We start from the raw sequence: 26184 nt of genomic DNA, 5'->3' as shown, positions 1-26184 counted from the left end.
TTATGTTTAGTTCTAGAGCCCATGAATCCCCCAAACTCCTTAGGAAACCCCCTAAGCTACTTAAGAAAACCCTGTCTTTTCTCCACACCCCCTTCAGTAAGGTTGTTTCACACTTTTAATACAGGTATAATATTTTATCTCATAGTCTTATTTCATCATGGGGTCCCTTGAACTCCTAAATAATTTTTAAAAAATTTTATACAGTAAAGTCATTCTTTGGGCTGTAAAGTTTATGGCATTTGACAGATTCATAGTGTCATATATACACCATTACAGTATCATAGTGAATAGTGTCACCACCCTAAAAACATCTCCTGGGCTTCACCTATGCAATAATGCTCTTCCTCTTTACTCTCCATATAATGTCCTCTCTTCTTTTGCATGCTGTCTTATTTTAAATGAGCATTTTATATGATTTCACTTTGTTTCCTTTCTTAGTGTATCAATTTTATTTGTTAAATTTTTTTTTTTAATATTTGCACTAGAGTTTACAATGGTTTACCTTCAAATTGGACTTCCCTGGTGGCTCAGTGGTAAAGAATCTGCCTGCTAATTCAGGAGACACAGGTTTGATCCCTGGGTTGGGAAGATTCCCTGGAGAAGGAAATGACAATCCACTCTAGTAGTCTTGCCTGGGAAATCCCACAGACAGAGGAGCCTTGTGGGCTACAGTCCAGGGGGTCACAAAGAGTCGGACACCACTTAGTGACTAAACGACACCACCAGCAACAGCCTTCAAATTACACTGTAGCACTTCAGGGGTAACGTTTGTACCTTAAAGCATTCCCAGTTCCTCCCTCACATGCCTGATCGTGCCGCTGTCATTCATTTTGCTCATCTATATTTATAACCACTAAATACATCGTTAATATTGTCACTTTAAGCAGTTATCTTTTAGATCAATTAAGAATAGGAAAAAAATTTTAACTTCATTTATTTCTCTTCTGATTCTCTTCCTTTCTCTGTAGATCAAATTTCTGACCTACATCGTTTTCCTCCTGATTGAAAAACTTTTCTTTTTTCTTTTTTTAAAAAAAGCTTTAAAACATATTTCTTTCAGGGAAGGTCATATAGAAATGCACATTTTGTTTGTCTGATAAAATCTTCAGTTCTCTTTCACTTTTGAAGCATATAGAATTCTAGGTGGGTGACTTTTTCTTTCAACACTTTAAGTATTTCATTTTTCATTCTCTTCATGCTTGCATGGTTTCAGACAAGAAGTATGGTATATTTCTTCCCGTTCTTCTGTAGGTAAGTAGTAAGTCCGCTATCCTCACCACTCCAGCCTTCTATGAAGATTTTTTCTTTTTCTTCAGTTTTCTGCAATTTGAATATGACATACTTAAATGTGCTACTTATTTATTTGGTTATTTATTTACTGTCTAGTGTTCTCTAAGGTTCCTGGTTCTGTGATTTGGTGTCTGTCGTTAACTTAAGAAAATCTTCAGCCGTTATTACTTCAAAGACTTTTCCTGCCCAGATCTTCTTTCATCTCTTTCTGGTATTCTGATTATGCATAAGTTACACTTTTTGGAATTGTCCCAAAGTTCTTGGATGCTTTGATCTTTATTATTATTTTTTTCATTTCATTTTTCTGTTTGCTTTGCAATTTGGGAAGTTTCTGCTGACCTATATTCAAGCTCACTGATTCTTTCCTTGGCCTTGTTGAATCTATTGATGAGCCCATCAAAGACATTCATTATTTCTGTCATGGTGTTTTTGAGTTCTAGTGAGTTTCTTTTTGACTTTTTCTTAGAACTTCTATCGTTTCTTGAACCAGGTCTACTTTTCCCCATTGAACCCTTGGCATGTAGCAATAGTTATTTCAAGTTCTCTTTCTGATAATTTCAGCAGACCTGGTTCTGATGACTGCTTTGTCTCTTCTTCCCTTTTGGTATGCCTTGTAGTTTTCTGTTGAAAACTGGTCCTATTGTTTCAGGTCATATTGTTTCACTGTTCACTGAGGTGAACAGACCTTCACTGTGAGGATTCATTAATGTATTAATCAGGCTCAGGGGTGGGCCGTGTGGAGTGCCATATCTATAGGCACCAGTGGCTCCAGGCTCTTCTCATTTCCTTGTGTTTGTCTCTTCTCTTGAACTGAGCTCCCCTAAGTATTCATTGGGCTTCCCTGGTGGCTCAGGCGGTAAAGAATTCGCCTGCAGCACAGGAGACCCAGGCTTGATCCCTGGGTTGGGAAGGTCCCTTGAGGAAGGGAATGGCAGCCCAGTCCAGTATTCTTGCCTGGAGAAGCCCACTTATCAGAAAGAGCCTGGGTCTCACAGTTCTTTCAGTCATAGTCCTTGAATAATACACTGGATTCTTGATGTGGTGATAAGGTGTGGGGGATAGGGCTCTGCCAATCCTTTAAATCTCCTTTTTGATTTTAAAAACATTCTTCCTTTCCACCTTCTATTTCTCTTAAGGCATTATGTGCTCCATTTATGTGGCTTATGTTTCCTCATATTAAATCTTCATTTCTGAAATGTACCTTTCTTTTATTTCCTTTTTGAGCACTCATCCCAAATTTCTAAGTTTTTTTCTAATTCTGATTTATGTTGTTATAGGCTGCTTTGAATCACATTAAGGGTTTCAACTGGTAGGTTAAAATTTTGGTATCTATTGTAAGCATGTCTTTTGGAGTGTCGTTGCCAATAAGGATATCAATCTATTTTTACTTTATTATTGAAGTATAGCTGAAGAGTTGACTCATTGCAAAAGACCCTGATGCTGGGAGGAACTGGGGGCAGGAGGAGAAGGGGACGACAGAGGATGAGATGGCTGGATGGCATCACCGACTCGATGCACATGAGTTTGGGTGAACTCTGGGAGTTGGTGATGGACAGGGAGGCCTGGCATGCTCTGATTCACGGGATCACAAAGAGTCGGACACGACTGAGCTACTGAAATGAACTGAACTGAACTGAACTGATAGCTGATTTACAACATTGTGTTAATTACTGCTGTAGAGCAAAGAGCTAATCTACTTTTAATTCTTTTTCTTATAATAGCTTCGTATGGGATTGCCGCCAATACATTTTGTTGCTAATTTTTGTTCTACACAAATTTTGCTAATTACACAAAAATTACCAACAAAATGTATTGGTGGCAATCCCATACAAAGCTATTATAAGAAAAAAAGAATTTATAAAGAAGTATGGGTTGGGATAGTTGTTGTTGTTGTTTTTAACTCCATAGAATTTTCTTGTCTTTAAAAAAAGATTTACTTTATTTTGGCTGTGCTGGGTCTTTGTTGCTGCACGTGGTCTTCCTCTGGTTGCAGTGATCGGGGTCTGTTCTTTGTCACGGCACATGGGCTTCTCATTGCAGTGGCTTCTCCTGTAGAGGATCACAGGCTTCAGGTGCATGAGCTTCAGTAGTTGCAATATGCGGGCTCAGTGGTTGTGGCTCGTGGGTTCTAGAGTATAGGCTCAGTAGTTGTGGCACACAGGGTTAGTTGCTCCATTGCATGTGGAATCTTCCTGGACTGGGGATCAAACCCGTGTCCCTTGCATTGCAAGGTGGATTCTTAACCACTGAGCCACCGGGGAAGCCCCCACAGAGCCTCCTTTAGCTGTTTTCATATAGCATTCAAGACTTCATCCCTTTTCTTCTTCACTTTAGCCCTTACTGTGAGTAATTTTAATCCTATTCACACAGGGCCCTGTCCTGGGAGGGAGATTTGGTTGGTCAGTTTTAGGAGCTCACAGTGTTTAATGGTTGTAGCTCTTTGAACCTTAACTGTAAATCTTCATGCTCACCTAATGCTGGATTGGGCAAACCCCTTCCCATTTTCAATTGCTTCTGCAGTTTGGTCCATGGCACTTTCCCGTGGATAACTGTTGGCAATACTGGGACTCCTCTCTTCCTAGATCTGACAGATATCTGCTTGTTTCTTTCCAATTCCTTCCACACAGATACTGATATCACACCAGTCTTGGGGCTCTTGGGAGACTGTCATTCCCATTTTGAAATTTATGCGTTTATCACATTAATTCTGTTTGTTGCAAATATGGTCCTTGAGGTTTTTGGCTTTGCTATCTAGTTGCTCAGATACGTGGGAATTCTGAGAAATTCAGAAACATATAATTTCAGAGATGTACTGGAATCCCCTTTCTCCTTTGTTGTTGTTCAATCGCTAAGTTATGTCCAACTCTTTTGACCCCATGGACTGCAGCACACCAGCCTCCTTTGCTCTCTACTATCTCCTGGAATTTGCTCAAATTCATATCCATTGGGTTGGTGATGCCATCTAACCGTCTCATCCTCCACTGTCCCCTTTTCCTTTTGCCTTCAATCTTTCCCAGCATCAGGGTCTTTTCCAATGAGTTGACTCTTTGCATCAAGTGGTCAAAGATGATTCAGCTTCAGCATCAGTCATTCCAGTGAATATTCAGGGTTTATTTCCTTGAGGACTGACTGGTTTGATTCTTTCTCCTTCAGTTCAGTTCAGTCGCTCAGTCATGTCCAACTCTGCAACCCCATGAATCGCAGCACGCCAGGCCTCCCTTGTCCATCACTAACTCCCGGAGTTCACCCAAACTCATGTGCATTGAGTCGGTGATGCCATCCAGCCATCTCATCCTCTGTAGTCCCCTTCTCCTCCTGCCCCCAATCCCTCTTTTTCCTTATATCCCCACTAATCAGGAAAAGGTCAAGCATTGCCATGCCCTTGAGTCAAACATCTTTCTTTCACAGAATCATGCTACAGCCTTCCTCAAAAACCTTCATAGGGTCTCCTTGCTCCCAGATTCAATTATAAAATCCCTTAATATAGCATGTTGACATTGAATTCCTGCTGGTTACCTCCCTATTTAGCCATAGCTCCCACCAAATCCTTGTACAAATGCTTTACTCTGGAGTCTTCCACTTACTCACTGTGCTACGAGGTCATTCACATCCCTGGGCTTTTTCCTGCACTGTTTTCTAAACTGGGAACACCCTTTCACCCTTTTTCCTTCATCCTGCTCAGCTCAAAACATCAACCCTTCTGCCAACTTTCTTTAAACCACCTAGGCAGAATGAATCACTGATTTTGGCACAAAGCAGTTAAGTATTTAAAAGCACAGACTGTCTCTGTTCAAATCCAGCTTCGTCACTATATGGATGGGGATTAGAATGCTGCCTCACTTATTGGTTATTTTTGAGTCTTTATTGAGATAATCTGTGTGAAGGATTTAGCACATAATAGATGCTCAGCAACTGGAAGCCATTATTAATGTCTCTCTTTCTCACTAAATTACATCTTAGAAGATGCAGACTTCCTCCTGCAGAATGATACCATCTTGAGGGGCCAGAGAGCATTGCCTGTACTAGACATTTAACTAATATTTGTTGATGTTATTTTTAACCAAGCAACATGGGGAAATTCCTGGCAAGTTTAGGGGGAAGGGAATTTATCTGAAAAAAGAGGCAAGTGTTACCTTCCAGTACAGGAGATAGCAAAAAACATGGCCATTGGATGAATCTAGAACTAGATTCAAATGCTGGCTCTTGCACCTGTAACCTGTATGGTGCAAGTCTGTGTCTAATAGTGTTAAGATTCCAGGCTGTGGAATCTGGTTTGAATCTAAGATGTAACATTTTTTAACTGTGAGATGTTAGGCAGCTCTATTCACTACTCTGAGCCTCAGTTTTCTCCTTTTTAAGTGGGGATAATAACAGTACCTACCCCATAGGGTTGTCATGAGAATTAAATGTGTTGGCATATGTAAAGAATTTGGACCAGGGAATGGCCACATATATTTGATTGTAGTATTATGAAAGTGTCAATTTTGCTGACGCTGCAAGCTAGGATATTCTATCTATGAACAATAAAGATGCAGTTAACAAAGGGACCCGTTAATGGTGATGGAGGGATTTATACTTACTCTCTGCATTCATGAGTGCCATGTCAAATAAGAGGGAACCCTATGTTGATTTTTGTTGTTGTTTTTATTGAGGCTGGGAAAAAGCTCTTGCCTTGGGAGAGTAATGAGGTTATTATGCAGAGTGAGACAACCAAAACAGACCCTGCTGTCATCAAATGTTTGGCTATGAATCCGAGATCCTGTTATTTCAAATTCCAATCCCTTGAAAAGGTCAGTGGCTGGCTCCAGGTGAGGGCCCGTCAGCTCTCAGAGACATTGCATCTGATACCTCAGTCCTTTCATATTTACCTTGAAGAAGGAAGCAAGCTTTGTATTGCCGTGATAAATAGAAGAACGATAAACGCACAGACCAAGTTTGATTTGAATACTTCATCCCTCATTTGAGAATACTGTAATTAAAAAAAAAAAGGGAGAATGAATTACATTGCAGCAGATTTGGGCTCTTGGAAGAGTTAAGTTTTTAACCAGTGTTTGGAGTCAGGGGGAAACAACAAGAAAAGATAAGGCATTTCAATATATAAATATATGTATATATATTTGACATTAAGAGGCATCCATATGTTAATAAATCTTTGCGGGCATTACCTCCATCCCTCCCACCAGCCTTCCAGTGAGAGCCCAGGGGTGAATACGATCTCCTTTATAGCAAAAGGGAGCCAATTTCCTTTATAGCAAAAGGGAATGGGAGAGGGACTTTGCATGAACTTATAAATCAGTTCTCCTCCTTCCTCTGAACTCACATCATCTGAACAAAACAGCAGAGCACACATCCATATACGTAGCAAATCAAAACCACATGGACTTTCTTCATGAGTAAACGTTAAGTCATTCAAGGATCTTGCTCTTGGGGACACAAGGAAATTTTTGACCATAGAGTCCTTCTGCCTCCCTTTTTCATGAAAACTATTGAAAAATAAATTCATGGAGTCTTAGAACAGAAAATGGCCAAGAAAATCTCCAGCAAGGGTAGTCCTTTCATTTCGTACAAGAGCAACCAAGACTGATGGACCAATATGCTTGATTGCCCTTCTGCTATCTGCTTGAAGTGGCCCTGGGGAACGGTGCTAACTTTATTTTGATTATCCAGAGTACTCAGTAATTTCATTGTCCACCCTTAAAAGCTTCTGGAAGGTCAGCACTGAACGTGTATATACTTGTCTTAGTCCTGCCTAGTTTCCTGAACTGTCTTTGAGTCACTAAACTGAGGAATAATCCAATTCCTTCAGAAGGAAGAAAGGATTTTTTAAAACTGAAAAAGGTTTTAAAGTTAGCCTACAGCCAAGTCCCTCTTCTTGTCTTAATGCCAGAGAGGTCTACTAACTCACCATAGATCACATAGCACACAGCATTTTGAGGGGTGGGAACAGAAAGCTAAGTCTGACTTTGCAATGTCTTTGATCCCCAATTTGAATTTCACCATGATTTTATGAAGGAAGTCAGTAAATAGAGTTCTCATGCTCTATGTCCCTAATACTAACAGAAGACTTGCTTGGGTCAATGAAACCATAAAATTAGTCAAACTTGCTGTTGGTATGGGAATCCAGTCCCTGGTAACGTGATTTTTATTCTCTTGCCTACTCCTTGGTGTGGTCTAGGTTTTAGACTGAACTTGCTGCTTGGTGTCATGGCTGTGACTTGGAGAGTGGGAATGACCTGCCGTTAGTGAATTCCATAGTGCAGGCACCAATGCAGCTTAGAAACTGCACATTCATTGCTGTCAGAGGGCAATGTTTTTTCTGCTCACTGGTGCCGAGTCCTCTGCCTGCTTGCTGACAACCTGCTCCATACCTAGAGGTGAACATGTCCCTGAAAAATCACGCAGCATCTCCACTCTTGATAAAATGATAGAAAACTCATGTTACTGACAGTTTTCCAGAGCACTGCCTAAGAACAGGGCACCATCAGAGAGACCCACACATACCAGCTTAATAAGAGTTAGCCACAAAGCAGTTTATGCAAAGAACGATAAATGTCTGAATTCTTTCTAACAATCAGTTGCACAAGATCTAATTATTCTCTGTTGACTGATTTCAAACCAACTTGGTTATATAGATTTGATAATGAGATTCTAAAAACAACAATAATAATTTTTCTTGTATATAATCCCCCATAATGTCAGAAAGCAAAGAGGAACTAAAGAGCCTCCTGATGAAGGTGAAAGAAGTGAGTGAAAAAGCTGGCTTAAAACTCAACATTTAAAAAACTAAGATCATGGCATCCAGTCCCATCATTTCATGGCAAATAGATGGGAGAAAATGGAAACAGTGACAAAATTTATTTTCTTGGGCTCCAAAATCACTGTGGACAATGACTGCAGCCATTAAATTTAAAGACTCTTGCTCCTTGGAAGAAAAGCTATGGCAAACCTAAACAGCATATTAAAAAACAGAGACATCACTTTGCTGACAAAGGTCCATATAGTCAAAGCTATGGTTTTTCCAGTAGTCATGTACAGTTGAGAGAGCTGGGCCATAAAGAAGGCTGAGTGCTGAAGAATTATGCTTTGAAACTGGTGCTAAAGAAGACTCCTGAGAGTTCCCTGGACCTCAAGGAAATCAAACTAGTCAGTCGGAAACCAACCCTTGAATATTCATTGGAAGGGCTGATGCAGGAAGCTGGAGCTCCAATACTTTGGCCACCTGATGTGAAGAGCCGACTCACTGAAAAAGACCCTGATGCTGGGAAGATCGGGGGCAGGAGGAGAAGGGGTCAGCAGAGGATGAGATAGTTGAATGGCATCACTGACTCAGTGAACATGAGTTTGAGCAAGCTTATTTTCTTCAGATGGCAAGTTGGTTGGTGATAAAGTAGGAGGACTTACTTGGCCCCCAGATCCTCCACTCTGTCAGTGTTTCACAGTGAACAAAGCCAATTCCTTTTAACCTCAGTTTTCTTATCTGTCAAATGGGGGAATGAATATAATTCATAGGTTTTGCAAAGCTGTTCCATTTTACTCTATTTTGTTATGCTAGAATTTAATAATAACTTCTATCTTTTCGTGTTTGAACTCCAGTGCTTAGCACAGGTCATAGAAAGGAAGAAACTTATAAGATTTGTGAAGATGATACCAACTAAATATAAAATATTGGTTTCATAATGGAGTGCATTGTTACTTTGGAAATGCAAAGGAGACAAAACTGTGGAAAGAACATCCCTAATTGGCTTAGAATGAGAGGGTGCTGAGGCTGAGTGGTGATTCATTTCACTTCCTCTTGACTTGTGAAGATCTGAGCGCGCTGGTTCACAGCTATATTAAGTTACACGTATTCTCTTTCCTGCCATAGTTAGACTCTTTATCTTGCCTCCTCTCTGTCCTCACTTGGCCCCACTTACTCTTTTATGTCTTAGTGGTGAGCATGGCATAAGTTAGAGCTAGACTACCAGGATTTGAATCCCAGCTTCAACACTTACGAGCAACGTAACCTTGGACAAATTTACCAGGTTTTCCACGTCACAGTTTCCTCACCCAGAAGAAGTGGACAATAGTAAAAGCTATCTCGTGTAGGTTGCCGGGAGGATGAAACGAGTTGATATATGTAAAGTGCTTAGAGTCATGCGCATAGCACGTGGTAACCTCACATAATTATTTACTGTAATCAATGAATTATATGTGTTTTATTGCTATACAGTGAGTCCCCTACATGCAAATGAGTTCCTTTCCAAGAGCCTAAGTCCAGTTTGTTCATAAGTCCAACAAAGTTAACCTAGGTAACTAACATAATCGGCTATATAGTATTATACTGTAATAAGCTGATAGTACTTCTCACAAAAATAGCATGTAACAAACAAACAAACACAGAAAATAAAGAATACATTTTCAATCTTCAGTACCTTGAAAAGTACAACAGCTGGCATCCCGGGGCTGGCATCGAGTGAACAGACAACAACAGTTACTGACTGGAGGAGAGAGAGGAGGTGGAGGATGGTGGAGCTGAAGGGTCATCAGGAGTAGGAGACAGAGGGCAAGCTGCAAGTTCACTCCCCCCTGACACTGAAGAACACATATTTGCATCTTTGAAAGTTCTCACCATAAACACTCCTGTGTAAGGGACTTACTGCATTTGTTACATTTTCCAACAAGTGTTGCTTTCTAGAATGCTGTCTTCCATTTTTCTGTACAAAATTGTACCTTGTACTCAGTAGGGTGCCCCAAAATGTTGCTGACTGATGGGTCCATCATGTTAGAAAGGATTCTTCTAAGGGGAATTACAATCTCCTATGTGATCTTTTGTCTTAGAAAAAGACTTCTGTCTTTACTCCTCCCTTTGCCTCCTATAAGATCTTTCGCCAAAGGGGTAGAATTCTCCCTTCTCTGGGCACCTTTGGAAAAGGTGTCCTATAATTCACTGAGTCCTTGATCTATAAGAGAACTTGGCCACTGCATTAAAAATGAAGAACTTGAGATTAGATGTGGAAAAGGCCTAGTCAAAGTCAATCAGGTGGTTGGTGGCAAAGTTCTGACAACAAGCCACATCTCCTGGCTCCTAGTGGAGTTTTTGCTCCACTACACCACTGTCTTTGGACAGGAAATGCCCTGAAGACAGTAACTGAGCTAACTGTAGATGGGATTAATACCCATTAAAAAGGCCATAATACTTGGAACAAATTACAGATGCTTCCTTTGAGAGCTTAGATTAGAATTTTGATTATAGGTAGCCCTTTGTATAATCAAAATTCTAATCCAAGCTCTCAAAGGAAGCATTTGTAATTTGTTCCAAGTATTATGGCCTTTGTATCCAGGTGTTCCACACCAGCAGATTCAACCAACCACAAATCAAAAATATTTGTGGAAAAAAAAAAAAATTCCAGAAAGTCCCCCAAAGCAAAACTTGAATTTGCTACTCACTGGCAATTATTTACACTTTATCTGCAACTATTAACATGGCATTTGAATTTTAAGTAAACTAGAGATGATTTGAAGTATATGAGAGGATGTGTGTAGATTATGTGCAAATACTATGTCATTGTATGATCTTGGTACCTATGGTCCTGAAATCAATGCCCTGCAGTAGAAAGGGACAACTGTACTATTATTTTTCAATGTGTAGGGATTTTGTTGATTCAGGAAAGGGTCAGTTCAGAAAAGGGCCAAAATCTAGTATAACAAATTGAATAATAATAAGTAGGCAATATCCTAAGTGCTTCTTGTGGATGATCTCATTTAATTATCATGACAACACTTTTAAGGAGATCGTATTTATCATATCCCCATTTTGCAGATAATGAAACTGAAAATTAGAATTATTGAGTAACACAAGCAGGACCTCACAGATTGTAAAGAGGGAATCCAGACTGTTTGACCCCAAAGTTCAAGGTCTAAAGAAAGTAAAGTAACTTAGTCATATCTGACTCTTTGCGACCCCATGGACTGTAGCCCACCAGGCTCCTCCTTCCATGGAATTTTCTAGGTAAGAGTACTAAAGTGGGTTGTCATTTCCTTGTTTAGGGGATCTCCCCGACCCAGGGATCAAATCCAGGTCTCCCACATTGTGGGCAGACGCTTTACCGTCTGAGCCACCAGGGAATCCCATATTATGTCAGGGGAATGTGCAATTTCCTCGGTTCTGTTTCATCACAACAAAAATTTGAAGTGATGGGCCAGCATTGCAGCCCTCGGACAGACCATGTCACAGCTCTCGGACAGATCAGTGTCACAGCTCCGTGTTACAGCTCAGTTTTATTTAGAAAATAAAGAAAAATACATCCTTGAGGCGTGAGGGCATGACGACCCAAAAGACAGGAAGAGAAGAGAGAGAGAGCAAGAGTGAGGGAGGCAGAGAGAGAGAGAGAGCAAGAGAGGCAGAGAGAGAGAGAGAGAGAGAGAGAGAGAGCGAGAGAGAGAGAGAGGCAGAGAGAGAGAGACAGAAAGAGACCGAGAGAGCGAGTGGGCAAGCGAGAGACCCTGGCCCTTTGGCTCCTCTTACTATGCGTTTTTTCTCCTCCCCTGGGCTTGCCCTGTGTGAACTGGGCTAGCCGGGAGTGCCGTTTGTTCTACCTGAAGTCCTCACTCCAGTCCTCGGACCATCCTTTGTTCTATTTTTGGGGGCTTTTCCCTTCCTTGTCTTTTAGCCACTTTCCTGGACTCCTTTTTCCTCTTCTAACTACCTAACATTTATCTGCTGAGACTTTGCTCTTTTTAAGATAAAATCATCTTCACAAGATGAACGATCATATTTCAGTGATGTGGTTTACAATACAAAGAAAGAAAATATATTAAAAATTTGAGTCTATGTAAATCTTCATTAGAATGAAAGTGAAGCATGATCTGGGCAAAGAATGGACCTTAAAACACTTCACGAATCAGTCTAATACATTGGCACTGCTGCATTTTCATGATTGATTTATGGATTCTCCTCACAAAGCAAAGCAAAATAAAGAACCCTTTTCCTAAGGCCTAAATGGGTGAATGAATAACAGGGAAGAAAATAAAAGATACAGTGGATTTTATTAAATGCAACAGAATAAGAGGGACCACCACCTTCAAATAATTTAAAAAATGTTTTAAAAAGGAAAATTTCCTACTTGATTTGATTAGGTTGGAACTTGGGTTCCCTTCCAAGGAAGTACAGCAGGAAAAATTTGTGTTCCATTTTGTTCATTGTCTGTGGATGTTGGCCCTGCATTCTCTTGAAAGACATAATCATAATTGAACTCAGAGCCATCAGAACCTATGACTTCCTAGATCTTTCATAAGGAAGCTTGGAACTGAAGTGTGATCACACGAGGAAAAGCCCATTCTGTATTCTTCATCTACAGAGATATGACTAGGGAAGCTAGCTTGCAGAGGTGATGGACAGAGTTTCTAGTTTTTATGTTTCTTTGCCTGACCCAGGCCTGGAAAATCATCCTAGGTGGGTCAGAGGGAAATCACCCCACTCTGCTAGATTCTCTAATTTGTTGCTGTAGTTGCTGTTCAGTTGCTAAGTTTTGTTTGACTCTTTGTGACCCCATGGACTGCAGGACACCAGGCTTCCCTGTCCTCTACTATCTCCTGGAGTTTGCTCAACCTATGTCCACTGAGTCGGTGATACCATCCAACCATCTGATTCTCTGTTGAACCCTTCTCCTTTTCTTCCTGCCCTAAATCTTGCCCAGAATTAGAGTCTTTTCCAGTGAGTTGGCTCTTTGCATCAGGTGACCAAAGTATCGGAGCTTCAGATTCAGCATCAGTCCTTCCAGTGAATAGTCAGAGTGGATTTTCTTTAGGATTGACTGGTTTGATCTCCTTGCTGTTGAAGGGACTCTCAAGAGTCTTCTCCAGCACCACAGTTCAGAAGCATCCATTCTTCGGCATTCAGCCTTCTTTATGGCCCAACTCTCTCTCATCTGTACATGACTGCTGGAAAAACCATAGTTTTGAATATACAGACCACTTTCACATCTGAAAAGTGATGTCTCTGCTTTTAATGTGCCATCAAGTTTTGTCACAGCTTTTATTCCAAGGAGCAGTTTTGACTATGAGCCAAAAGGTACTTACTAAATTCTTACATCTCTACAAGATGTAGCTGCTGCTGCTGCTAAGTCGCTTCAGTCATGTCTGACTCTGTGCGACCCCATAGACGGCAGCCCAGGCAAGAACACTGGAGTGGGTTGCCATTTCCTTCTCCAATGCATGAAAGTGAAAAGTGAAAGTGAAGTCACTCAGTCGTGTCCGACTCATAGTGACCCCATGGACTACAGCCTACCAGGTTCCTCCATCCATGAGATTCTTCCGGCAAGAGTACTGGAGTGGGTGTAGAGGACACTTCAAACCAAAGCAATAATCTAGTTAACTGTCCAAACTACAATGAGTTTTGTCTTTTTTTTTTTTCTTCATGTATTTATTTGGATTGAAAAATTGTATAGGTGGAGTGGGGATTTTATTTGTCACCTTATCTAACTTTGATGAATGCTGATTTTACTTGGCAAAACTTCAGAAATGAGCCATTAACTCCTACTGGAACATTTCCAGTGATGAAGAAATCAGCCCCTCAGTTGACAGCCCATTCCATCTTTGAGTAAATCTAGTTTGAAGAAAGATAGTTTTCTAGCACATCTCTCACTAATATAAATTAATACGTTAAGAATCTCAACTGAGACAATCTACTCATTTTGTATGAATGAACTAAAGAATGTAACCTCCATTCTATTGTTGAATCCATGTATTGTGAAACCTGGCACTGACTAGAGCACTCTTAAATTAGATCATTTGGGTGAAAGACATACTTACAGTAAAAACCAAGAAACTCATTTTCAGTCCTTTCATATTTTGAAATAGACTCTATTTCCTATCTTGGTGTCTAACCAAATCATTACCAGGAACAGTTCTATGAGGGACAGGTGTATCTGAGGAATGTCTCACTGGCATACTTCTTCCTAAGAGACTTGACCTTCAAACACAAGTGGGCTCCTCATCCTTTACCAAAGTCACAAGGAATCATGCTAATGAGTATTTAAGATGGACAGCTTCAGAAGTGTGAGACAAAGAGGATGCCACCCCAGGAATGACAGAAGATCCTTAATGATAACAGTATTGTGAATCTGTCTTGACAATGACCATGTATTATGGTCTTGCTTGGTGGCTCAGCTGGTAAAGAATCCACCTGCAATGCAGGAGACCTGGGTTCGATCCCTGGGTTGGGAAGATCTGGGTTTGATCCCTGGGTTGGGAAGATGCCCTGGAAAAGGGAATGGCTACCCCCTCCAGTATTCTAGACTGGAGAATTCCATGGACTGTATAGTTCATGGCATTGCAAAGAGTCAGACATGACTGAGCGGCTAAGCACACAATGTGTTATGGTCTTCCTGGGGAGGGAGATGGATTGCCATATGAGAATTCCAAGTCAAACTTTTACAAAGCTTACAACCCACCGTTCTCCCAGCTCACCCTTCTTCAAACGTCCCATTTTGGGGAGGAAAGACTCTTCCTTTCTTGAGGACCCAGTTACCCAAGACGTGGTGAGGGGATGAGAATGATAACTGCTTCTTGACTTTTTGCCCAGAAGCCCGTAGTTTTAGATGATGCTTATATCCACACATAAAGCATCAGATTACTTTTAAAGACTGAGATGATGACCTTTAGGTTGGAATCATAACTGTACCATTCTATACTAGACTATTACGGATGAAATTGGTACTCCTGACTCTGAAAATGCTGGCTTTGTGGCACTGGAGCTCGCTAATTGATCTGATAAAAGACACAAGTGACACAGTCCTTGATCTCATTTGACCTCCTAGAGGGTGTAGAAGTAGCAGAAATTTTACAAGATAATATCAAGAATGTAAAGGATTCTCACTTAGCTATTATTTGAATAGGAATGATTCCCCCCTCCCCCGACCAAATATCTTTGAAATCTGTCCCTCTTACCTGAAGAAGGTGCTCTAAATATTCTTATTATTCTGAACCTTATTAGAGCAATAAAACTCAAGAATAACCTGAGGCTACAAAAGAGTAATTCTTTCAAAAACCAGAGACCACTTGGTTCAGTATCCATGTATCTCCCCTCTGCATCTAAATAAGAAATAGTGTACTTCAACACATTCTGAACATTTCCCAAAATAGACAAAAGCCTTTTTTTCTCATTACTTAATCCCAGAATCCAACTTCTTAACAGATTTTTCATTCATTTACCTACCCTCCTCTGCTTTGCTGAAACTCCTTATTTTAGTTCACTCATTATAACTCCAATAGGAGTTTATAGAAAGAAGAAATATTTCAAAGTTTGTGACACATTTTCCTGAAATCTCTTAAGCCTTCAGTTAGCTTTGATTTTCTTTATAAAGGATAGAGAAAACTGAGTAAAATTCTGAACAGATATAAGAATCAATTATACTGAGACAAAGGATTATATAAAGGTTTCTTTGTGTGACAAATCCTTGCTTTTATGTGGTTACTGAACATAATAAAAATAATATTAAATGAATGTTTTGAAATATTCGGCACAGAACTTAGTTCATAGCAAGCACTATCTATGAGCTTCAGGTGTGTACTTGATTAGTATATACCTTACAAGGTTATGAATCTATGAAAGTCGTGACCCTAGTACCCTGAGATAGAAGACACATTAAGATTGCTCCTTACCACAGTTTTTAATGAAGTAGTTTCTCTAAAGAAGCTGTAGAAGTGTAAGATTTATTTTAAGTGAGGATGCAGCCTCACCCAGAATTGGATTGGCATAGAATTCACCAGAAGGACAGAGAAAAAATAACTATTGCATTTATTCAGACATCTATTATATGTGTATTACATCACCTGTAATTGCCTCATCTGATTTTTACAACATTCCAATGAAGTGCAGGTGGTATGATCACCATCATCTCACTGAGATCAAACACCTCTTTCTCCATCACCTAGCCAGTATCTAGCAGGAATTGGGTTAAAGTCATGTTTACTCAGTAAACAAGTTTATGTTCTTTCCTGTGTCTTTTAACAAAGACCAAACACTTGTGAGCTTCCCTGGTAGTTCAGATGGTAAAGAATCTGCCTGCAATGTAGGAGACCTGGGTTTGATCCTGGGTTGGGAAGATTCCCTGGAGAAGGAAACAGCAACCCACTCCAATATTCTTGCCTGGAGAATCCTCATGGACAAAGGAGCCTGGTGGGCTACAGCCTGTGGGGTTGCAAAGAGTAGGACATGACTGAGCGACTTTCACTCACTCAAAAACTCATGAAATAAATGAAGCTTTTGCATGTGCACAGGGGTGTCTATCTATCAACTTGTTATTATCCAATAGTGATCTGTAAGTTAATGAAGTCTCCACTGCACCTACACCTATTTTCAAAGTGGGACTTGAACCAATGTCTGTTTGACCCCCAAGCCTGAGCCCTTGGAAGGCCTATAGAGACATTCCTTCTAGGCTTACAGGACCTTCTGACGTGATCTGATCTCTGAAGGCATGAAGCAAGTGACTAGCCCATTTCAAAGTACAGCCAAGAATGGAGAAATGTGGCTGACAACTCAGGACAACAGAATCCCAGAAGAGTTTTCTCAAAATGTAGGTCCCTCTGCAAAATCAGAATCTTAGGGACAGAGACATGAGCAGGGGCCTACATATTAAACAAGATCTTCAAGTTTGAAAACTATTAGCCTAGGACAAATAGGCTTTTTTATTGCTTAAATTTGTAAGGGTGACAAAGGAGGCCTTGATTTCTCAAAGAACACATTTTGGAATTTAACAGGAAGATACTGGCATTGAAAGAAGGAAGGAATCTAATTGCCATCAATATGGTTTGATTGTTAACAGCACACTAAACATAAAACACCCTACATCAAAACATAAATTTTCAATCAATTGTGAAGTGTGCACTGAACATATCTTAATCTTTATTCAAAATAAGGAAATTGCCTCATTTTGAGGTGGTCCTGATGTTTTTGTAACATCAAGTTGAGTGAAGTCACTCCAGTGACTATTTCCATGTGATTAAGCTCTCTTAAGGCACTAAAGTCTTTCTTTGGCCTAGAAACCAAAGTGCTGCTGCTGCTACGTCACTTCAGTCGTGTTCGACTCTGTGTGACCCCATATAGACGGCAGCCCACCAGGCTCCCCCGTCCCTGGGATTCTCCAGGCAAGAATACTGGAGTGGGTTGCCATTTCCTTCTCCAATGCATGAAAGTGAAAAGTGAAAGTGAGGTTGCTCAGTCGTGTCCGACTTTTAGCAAGCCCATGGACTGCAGCCCACCAAGCTCCTCCATCCATGGGATTTTCCAGGCAAGAGTACTGGAGTGGGGAGCCATTGCCTTCTCCAGAAACCAAAGTAATTGTAGTTAATTGCCTTCCATATCTAAGTTTCATTCAGAGCCTTGTCCCAGAAGAGAAATAAGGGGTAGAGGCTGAGAAATATCACCTTTCTATAAGCATTCTGGGATTAAGATCTTCATATATAAAGAATACTCACAAATCGATAAGACAGAAATGAGCATCACAATAAAAGAAGACAATTAAGACGAATATTCAAGTCACATAATTAAGACAAATGTGAAGATCACAAATGGGCTTTCCTCGTGGCTCAGGGGTTAAAGCGTCTGCCTGCAATGCGGGAGATCCGGGTTCAATCCCTGGGTCAGGAAGATCCCCTGGAGAAGGAAATGGCAACCCATGCCTTCCGTATCTACGTTTCATTCAGAGCCTTGTCCCAGAAGAGAAATAAGGGGTACAGGCTGAGAAATATCACCTTTCTATAAGTGTTCAGGGATTAAGATCTTTATATATAAAGAACACTCACAAATCAATAAGACAGAAATGAGCATCACAATAAAAGAAGACAATTAAGATGAACATTCAAGTCACATAATTAAGGCAAATGTGGAGATCACAAAAGAAGAAATATAAAGACCAAAACACAAAACACATATACAGAAAGACATTCAACCTCAATAATAATTTTTTTTTAATATGGCAGGAAGATGCTCCTTGTATCTTATCAAGTTGGTAATTTTTAGAAAGCATAGGCACAATTTTTGAGGGTTATTTCAGAATACACATCGAGTATTTTAAAATGTGCATTCTCTTGTACCCATTTTTATGATTTTATCCCAAGAAAATAATTAAACATGGATGTATGATGCAACTATGACCCTGGTAATGGCAATGCAATTTATAATTTGCAATAGTTAAAAACTGAGGGAACAAAAGCAAAAGTAGTTAAAATATGCACTGGCATAGTATGCAGTTACAAAAAATATTTTGTAACTAAACATTTATTACTGTGGGGCCAAGTTCAAGTGAAGAATGCTTAGCACTGTCTTACAAGGCATGATGTATAAATGGCCCTGTTTTAATAGAAACATTGCACAGATAAGTGTAAAGAATCACACTCATGGATGACTAGCGTGACACACGGCAAGATATTAACACTGGGCATTGAGGGTTGAGATCACAAGAGATGTCATTTTCTTTGTTTCTTCACTTTCACTTTTCACTTTTATATGCTTGGTATAAGCTTTTGCTAGGGCAAATGCATTACCTTTTTTAGGGAAAAAATTCATATATATTAGAAGAAAAAAACCAATATGACTGACAGCATGTGACAAACACCATGATTCCTACATCTCTTTATCACAGTTCTTTTTTTTTTTTTTTTGCCCCTGAGATCTATAAGCTCCCTTTAGGAAATTTTAGCCAGAAATTAAAGACAGGCAGAGAATTCTTTAGTGGAGGGAAACTTAGATGACTGGATAAGGGCTCTACCCCCATTCTGGAGTCTTCCCAGAAATCTCATGTGGTTGCAGGGGAGTGAAGATGTTGAGAATCGCTACTTCTAACCAGGCCAAGATCTAAGCCTGGGGACACATGACTTGTCACCTGTGTGATTTTTGAGTGACTGGAGCTGCTATTTATCATTACATCAAGAAAACGGACGTAAACTGGGCAAACCAGGACGTGTGTTCATCAAGACCTTCGGGAATTCACAGCCTCAAAGCACTGACAGCTGAAAGCTACCAGGAGCTGCCCAACTATCTCATTTCACAGGTGAGAAAACCTGAGGACAGAGAAGGAAAGTGTGCCGTTCGAACTTGGCTAAGACACAGGAGTCATGAACACACTTTCTGGAGCTTAACTCGGAAGATTTCTCTGTGTGGACATCCCGTGAACCACCATGAGATGACATGGCAGGGAGTAAGCAGAGCATTACAATCTTCTCTCCTGAAACTCCACTGTCAAGAGTCAGACCAAAAGCAGCCCATGTCTTTTGGCTCTTAGGATTCACAACATATAGCTTGAGGCCAGTTGCAGGGGTGAGGCAATCTCCTCAAAGATTCTCCTTATTAACCCGAGTCTTCAGTACTCTTGCCTGGAAAATCCCAGGGATGGAGGAGCCTGGTAGGCTGCAGTCCATGGGGTCACCAAGAGTTGGACACGACTGAGAGACTTCACTTTCACTTTTCACTTTCATGCATTGGAGAAGGAAATGGCAACCCACTCCAGTGTTCTTGCCTGGAGAATCCCAGGGATGGGGGAGCCTGGTGGGCTGCCGTCTATATGGGGTCACACAGAGTCGGACACGACTGAAGTGACTTAGCAGCAGCAGTAGCGGTCAGTCACTCAACAAGTATTTATGCAACACTGGGAGGCGGGTAAAAGTCCCACTTCACATAAAGCTTGGTACATATGCTAATTTTTACAAGAAGTGTCTGGATGACATTTCAAAGCGGTTTTTCACGCTCTCCATTTCACAAATAAAGGTGGAAAGGAGAACAGTTTCCCTTATTCAAATAGCCATATATTGTTCAAACAGAATGAAGCCATTTCTTCCTACAGAATTTCCAAGGTAAAAATCATTGTTTCCATTTCCAGTTTTTCTCTCAGAAAATATACATTTATGGTCCAAACTTGCTCCCAAAAAGCAGGGTAGGGCAGTGGGAAGAGAAAAGACTTTGGAGTCACAAATACAGTAAATATTTCAACAAATCTAAGATGCACAAGTTTTACCCTACCTTTTAACACTGAAATCAGAGAGTTATCTTTCCAGGGAGGTTTGTGATTGCTGCTACTGGTCACTAGGGGGCAATATGAACCCAGTGAAGTGAAAGTTTCTCCGTCGTGTCCGACTCTTTGCCACCTCTTGGACTTATACAGTCCATGAATTCCCCAGGCCAGAATACTGGAGTGGGTAGTCTTTCCCTTCTCCAGGGGATCTTCCTGACCCAGGAATCGAACCCAGAAATCCTGAATTGCAGGCAGAGACCACTTTAAATTCTCTGCGTGACATTTTTTAAAGATCACATTCAGAGCATGAACTCAGGCGGCAAAGCCATGTGCATTCCACTTTGGAGTTCAACTTCTTGGAGAGGATTTTTGTTTGTTTTTTCATCTAACCAATACCCAGGGAGAGGCATGTGAATTTCCTTGTTGACTGTCTATTGGGTGGTTTTTCTTAGTGCTACATAGAAACCGAATACCTCACAGGCGATGGTACCTTAGAGTCAATGAAATATGGCAACCAAATTCTGAGATCTATAACTTCTACTTAACCTCTAAGAGGTTCAGTTTTCTCTTCCAAAAGTAAGCAAGATAGTAATGCTTCCCTGAGGATGCAATAGGCCAGTATACGGAAACGCTGGCCACAGAGTAGGTGTACACTGATGCTATGCTCTAATTCTGGAGTCCTGTGGATTTGAAGGCTCTGCTTTTATTTCGGTAAGGCCTCTGGGACCCTTTCTTACCTGACCTGTCTCCCAAATCCCTGCCCTGAGTTTCCACTTCATCCAAAGTTCAAAGAGAAGAGAATGAAGATGGCACAAGATTGCCTTCTCCAGACAAGGGCCTGGGGTAGCAGATCCTCAGGGCTCCTGGGAGGGGCAGTGTCCTGACCAGACCAGGGCACTGGCTTTGGGGTCACAGTGAGCTCAGATTGCAGTCCCTATACTGACAGCTTGAGTTTGGGTGGGCTACTGAATCATTTCTCCATGCCCCATTCCATCAAGTATAAAAGGAGGCTCTTATAACATCCATTGGGTTGGCCAAAAAAGTTCATTTGGGTTTTTCTGCAACATCTTATGAAAAACCTGAATGAACTCTGGCCAACCCAGTATTTCTTACTGTCATTGTCAGTTTGTGCTCATAGCTTAGAAATGGTTGTTGTGTAGTCGCTAAGTCCTATTTGACTCTTGGTGACTCCATGGACTGTAGCCTGCCAGGCCCCTCTGTCCATGGGATTTCCCAGCAAGACTATTGGAGTGGGCTGCCATTTCCTTCTCTATGGGATCTTCCTGACCCTGGAATCGAACCCGCGTCTCCTGCTTGGCAGGCAGAGTCTTAACCACTGAGCCACCAGGAAAGCACATAACTTAGAATGGTACCTGTTGCTCAGTTGCTAGTCATGTTTGACCCCATGAATTGCACTTCTTGTTTTTGTGACCCCATGAACTGTAACCTGCCAGGCTCTTCTGTCCATGGGATTTCCCAGGCAGGAATACTAGAGCAGGTTGCCATTTTCTTCTCCAGGGTGAAATAACCACTGGTTACTACTTATGATATATCCTCTGCTCAGCAGTAGTGTTGCCCCTGGAGAGGGTCTCTGAGCAGGAGTCAATGAGGACTGTGTCTGTAACATGAGGGGGGTGAGCACTATCCGGTGTGCCTTGGTTGCTCGCTCCTGGGAGCCCATGTTATGCAGAGCACGGGCTAGATGGTGTAAGACTGGACTATCAGTGACCTGATCCCCATGTGTCTGTTCAGGAGCAGATGCTGTCCCTTGCTTCTAGAAGAACCTCCCTGGTCACAGAAAGCAACCTCTGATACATAGTGCCTCCTCCAGTTCCAATGCCCCTCCAACACCAGGGCCTGCAGGTGAGCACCAGACATTATTGAATAAAATACATTAGAAACGATCTCTAGTCTGCAGGGGTCAGGTCATCGGTGAAGCAAGTACATCTTTACCAAGAATGAATAAAAGAGTTTTTGTACAGCTCTGGACACAGCCTAATTGAGAAGATTCTTTGTAAGACCACCTTGCCTTTCCTAGCTCCTTCAATGGAGAAGCCAGGATAGAAAATGCCTTTAATTATATTACTAACAAGAAAAATCCACCTGCAATGGTGGGGGTGGGGGTGGGTGGGGAGGGTTGTTGAATAGGCAAAGTGTTTCTTTACTTTTTGTTCTGTTAGTACATAGACACAATACATTCAAACTGTGAATCGCAGGTGAAGATCTTAATTTTGGAGTTTGCAACCTTCAGATAATTATCAAAGAGACTCACTGGGAATAATGCATGTGGTTGGAAGTGTGAATTCCCCAAACCCAGCAAAGTAGAATCTCCCAGGCAGCTAAGCAAACTTGCAAAAAAATTGCTCACTGGAGCTTTGCAGAGTATCGAATCAAACTCCTGAAATTTGCTTGCAAATCCCCTGCTGTTCTTGCTGGAGGCTCCTGCAGATGCTAAGCACCTCCTGTGCTCAGCCAAGGAAGGTCTGTCAGCTTCCATCAGTGCAAACGAGCAGCCTAGTTACCCAGGGACAGCACCCACTCATGGTTTGGTGCTGGGGGGAGGGGAGAAGGGGCAAGAAACTAAGTCACCATCAATACAGTAATGGTGGCCACTTTTGAGCAGTTGATCTCATCAAGGCATTGCCTGGAGCATTTCATCCTAAATTATCAGGGAGGCGTGTCCATCAGCCTCATTGTACAGAGAGGATCTCCTGCTCAGAGCCTCCTTCACTTACTGAAGGTCACACAGCAAGGAAGTGGCAGAGGTGGAACTGGAACCCAATTCTGAATCCACTACCATGTACTATGCGTACATCAGGGGAAGTCTGAGCAGCGGACAACTGGGAAAATGGGAGAACAGGTGTCTACAATCTAACAAAGACAGTGTTTATCACTAATACTTGCGTTAGGTTATTGGGTGCCCTCATATAGTAGGTTACAAGGGTAGCAGATTCACCTAAAATCAATGGCAAGTGGGTGCTAACGTCACTTGGGTTAATAATCTCAAAGTGGAAGGAACTCCTTTGTTCTTTCCATCATCTTTTCCATAAAGAGCAAACTTGACGCTCTCTTTATCTAACCAGCATCTCCTTTCATGGCCTTCGGTCTACTCATGATTTTCAAAGAGAAAAAGAAAAGACAGTATCAAACCAAGCAAACACACCACAAACACACTCAACCAAAACCGCAGCCCCTGGGCTCACTCTCTAGTCCCATGAACATTTACAACCATTTATTTCAGAAAAAGAGCCACTGTGGAGACCCAGCTCTACCTTGTGCTCCAGGCTGGAGTCTTTAAACATCAGTGAGAATGGCTTGATATGCTCTCTTCTCAATTTATCACCACTCCGCAAGTCGATGGTATGTTCTATTCTCTTGTTAATTTCCTCAGGCCCAGACTGGACATGCAAAGCTTGTGCAAGATGGTTTGGAAGTAGATTTATTGAATTTCTTGTTAGGGCAGCCAGAGTCTAGGGGGAAAGCACATGCAAACACAATAAACCTGCTAGTCCCCTTTGGATTAAAAAGAAAGGCAATGTGTTCAGATTAGGTTGCATCGCAAACAGTAAGAGCATTCCATGCAGTTGTATTCAGTGAAACCTACAGAAGTCGATAAGTTAGCATTTGGTTCCCAGAAACACAACCTGGAAAAACAGTATATCAAGGGGGTCATTTCCCTCTCCTCTGTGTAGGTGCACTGAATTCCTTTGGTTCAGGTATAGGGAGAGCTGTCAGTTTGCAAATGTTAACCAAGAGCCTTCTCTAACCAGGCACATCCCTGGTTTGAGAGAAAGAAAACCAATACAAATAACAGAAGGGAAAACAGAGCTGAAAAGCCCAAAGAAATGATCCTCTCCAACCAAGTAGATTCCACATTTTCATGTGGTCTTTCCTTGAATGGTGGTGGAGAGACTTGGGGATGAATGGCTTGCATTTTTTTTTTTTTTTTTAGCATTTCTCATGGACAGTCAAATGAGCCAGAATCTGCTACTTAAACTTGATGGAGATTGTTAGACCTTTTACACTTAACAAATGTTTTTTCCCCATAGACTGGTATATATCTATATTTTCATATAGATATATGTGTTTGATTTCCTTTAGGCAAAAATGCAAGCAGTTGCAGCCTCTCACTGTTTCACAGGATTAAACAGCAGGAGGTGGGGAAAGGCACAACCATCATGGTTGATCATTGGGTGTGGCCACACGGATGCAGAAATAGCACTGGCTTAGGAAGACCCAGCAGATTCGGCAGAGGGGACTCTGTCTCCTGGCATCTTAGCTGCAGGTGACAAGATCAACCAGTGGGATCCAGCCAAATGCAACACCCACTCACAGCTCCAATTTCAACTTCTTTGACCCAAAACATGAGAGTTGGAGCTCGAGGGATATAAGGACAGCAAGGCTCATCTCCTCCCCTAGAAGATTTCTTGAGAAGAGGCGGAGGATGCAGTACCTCTGTAGAGGGGAAGAGAAAGCTCTGCCTCCGAACACACGCACTGCATCTTCTTTTCTCTGCCAGCCTCTCATCTTGGCCAATGTTAGACCATAAGCTAGACTGAGATAAGATGATGCAGTCATGGAATAACAGCCTGTGAGAGCGGACAGAACACCTTGGAGGTCCTGCTGCCTGAATCTTTCGTATACACGTGTGGTTGTTCAGTCGCTTAGTCGTGTCTGACTCCTTGTGACCCCCTGAACTACAGCACGCCAGGCTCCCCTGTCCTTCACTATGTTCTGGAGTTGGCTCAAACTCATGTCCATTGAGTCGGTGATGCCATTCAACCAATCTCATCCTCTATCACCTCCTTCTCCTCTTGCCCTCAATCTTTCCCAGCATCAGGGTTTTTTCCAATGAGTTGGCTCTTTGCATCAGGTGACCAAAGTATTGGAGCTTCATGAGCCTCAAAGAATTATACTCATGAGCCATCAGCTTCTCTGCAGCCAGGTCAGACTCTCTGACTCTGGAGCCAGAGTTGGGGGCTTTGATCTCATGGAGCCCACTAGCCCATTCCATGAGGATTCCTCCTATGACACTGTTGGACTCTTCCGTTTAATCTTCATGGAGATACTCGACATAACCTAAATTCATAGTCTCTAAAGAATTCTAGAGCAGAGCTTTATCACTGGTAGAATTTACTGAAAACCTTTTCTCCAGCCACATGACAAAAGATGGAGTCACAGGTGCCAACACGAGCAAGTACAGTATATGCTCTGAGGATACTGAAGCTAATTTCAGCACTGAGTACCAAGCAGGCAAGCACAGAGAAAAAAAAAACAAATATCAGGTGGAGGTATGGCAGGATGAGCGGTGAGGAGGAGAGCTGGATCCAAGAGAAGGAAGCAGGTACCAGTATTTTAGAAAACCGAAGAGCAGGGTTCATATAGGGCAGAGGGTCTGAGCTCTGGTGTTAAATGTTTCTAGAACAGCATCTCAGAAGGCGAAGGAGACTGGACCCTACCCTCTGTGGATCTCCTATCCTCTTCTTGGGCAGAAATTCTCTCCACTGTTTGGAAATGTCAGAATTCAGTCTTCTATCTCAGAGAGGAGGTGGGAAAGACACTCTGCTGCTCATGGCAGACCCAAAACACAAACTGAGGTGTGCCCAGTACCATTGGGAACATAATTTTCCAAACTCCATTCCAGGTCTATGAATTTGGGCAAATTGTTTAAACCCTGTGGGACTTTCCTAGTAGCTCAGCAGCATTTGAGATGGTTAAGGCTCCACGCTTCAGCTGCAGAGGACATGGGTTCAGTGCCTGGTTGGGGAGCTAAGATCCTGCATGCTTTGATGTGTGGGGAAAAAAAAATGATTGAAGCCCAGATGAAAACCAGAGTTCCTTCTGAACTCAAGTTTCTGAACATAGGGTCTTGCTGAGAGTCTTGGGATTTTGTAAACTTCATTTGGAT

The 26184-nt window shown here is 41.6% G+C and overlaps 1 protein-coding gene across 1 annotated transcript in view; it reads right to left on the bottom strand.

Moving 5' to 3' along the window:
- Window positions 1-26184, bottom strand: part of ADCY8 (adenylate cyclase 8) — a 233176-nt gene that overhangs the window by 64377 nt on the left and 142615 nt on the right. Inside the window, exons 8-9 of the mRNA XM_068983599.1 lie at window positions 23549-23746; window positions 6159-6259 (exon numbers count right to left, since the gene is read on the bottom strand). Coding sequence (XP_068839700.1) covers window positions 6159-6259; window positions 23549-23746 — 299 coding nt within the window. The remainder of the gene's footprint in view (window positions 1-6158; window positions 6260-23548; window positions 23747-26184) is intronic.

Source organism: Capricornis sumatraensis, chromosome 11 (genome assembly GCF_032405125.1).
Source record: "Capricornis sumatraensis isolate serow.1 chromosome 11, serow.2, whole genome shotgun sequence".
Lineage (NCBI taxonomy): Eukaryota > Metazoa > Chordata > Mammalia > Artiodactyla > Bovidae > Capricornis > Capricornis sumatraensis.
Note: the sequence above shows the minus strand (reverse complement) of the source record. Positions and strands in the feature narration are given on the sequence as shown.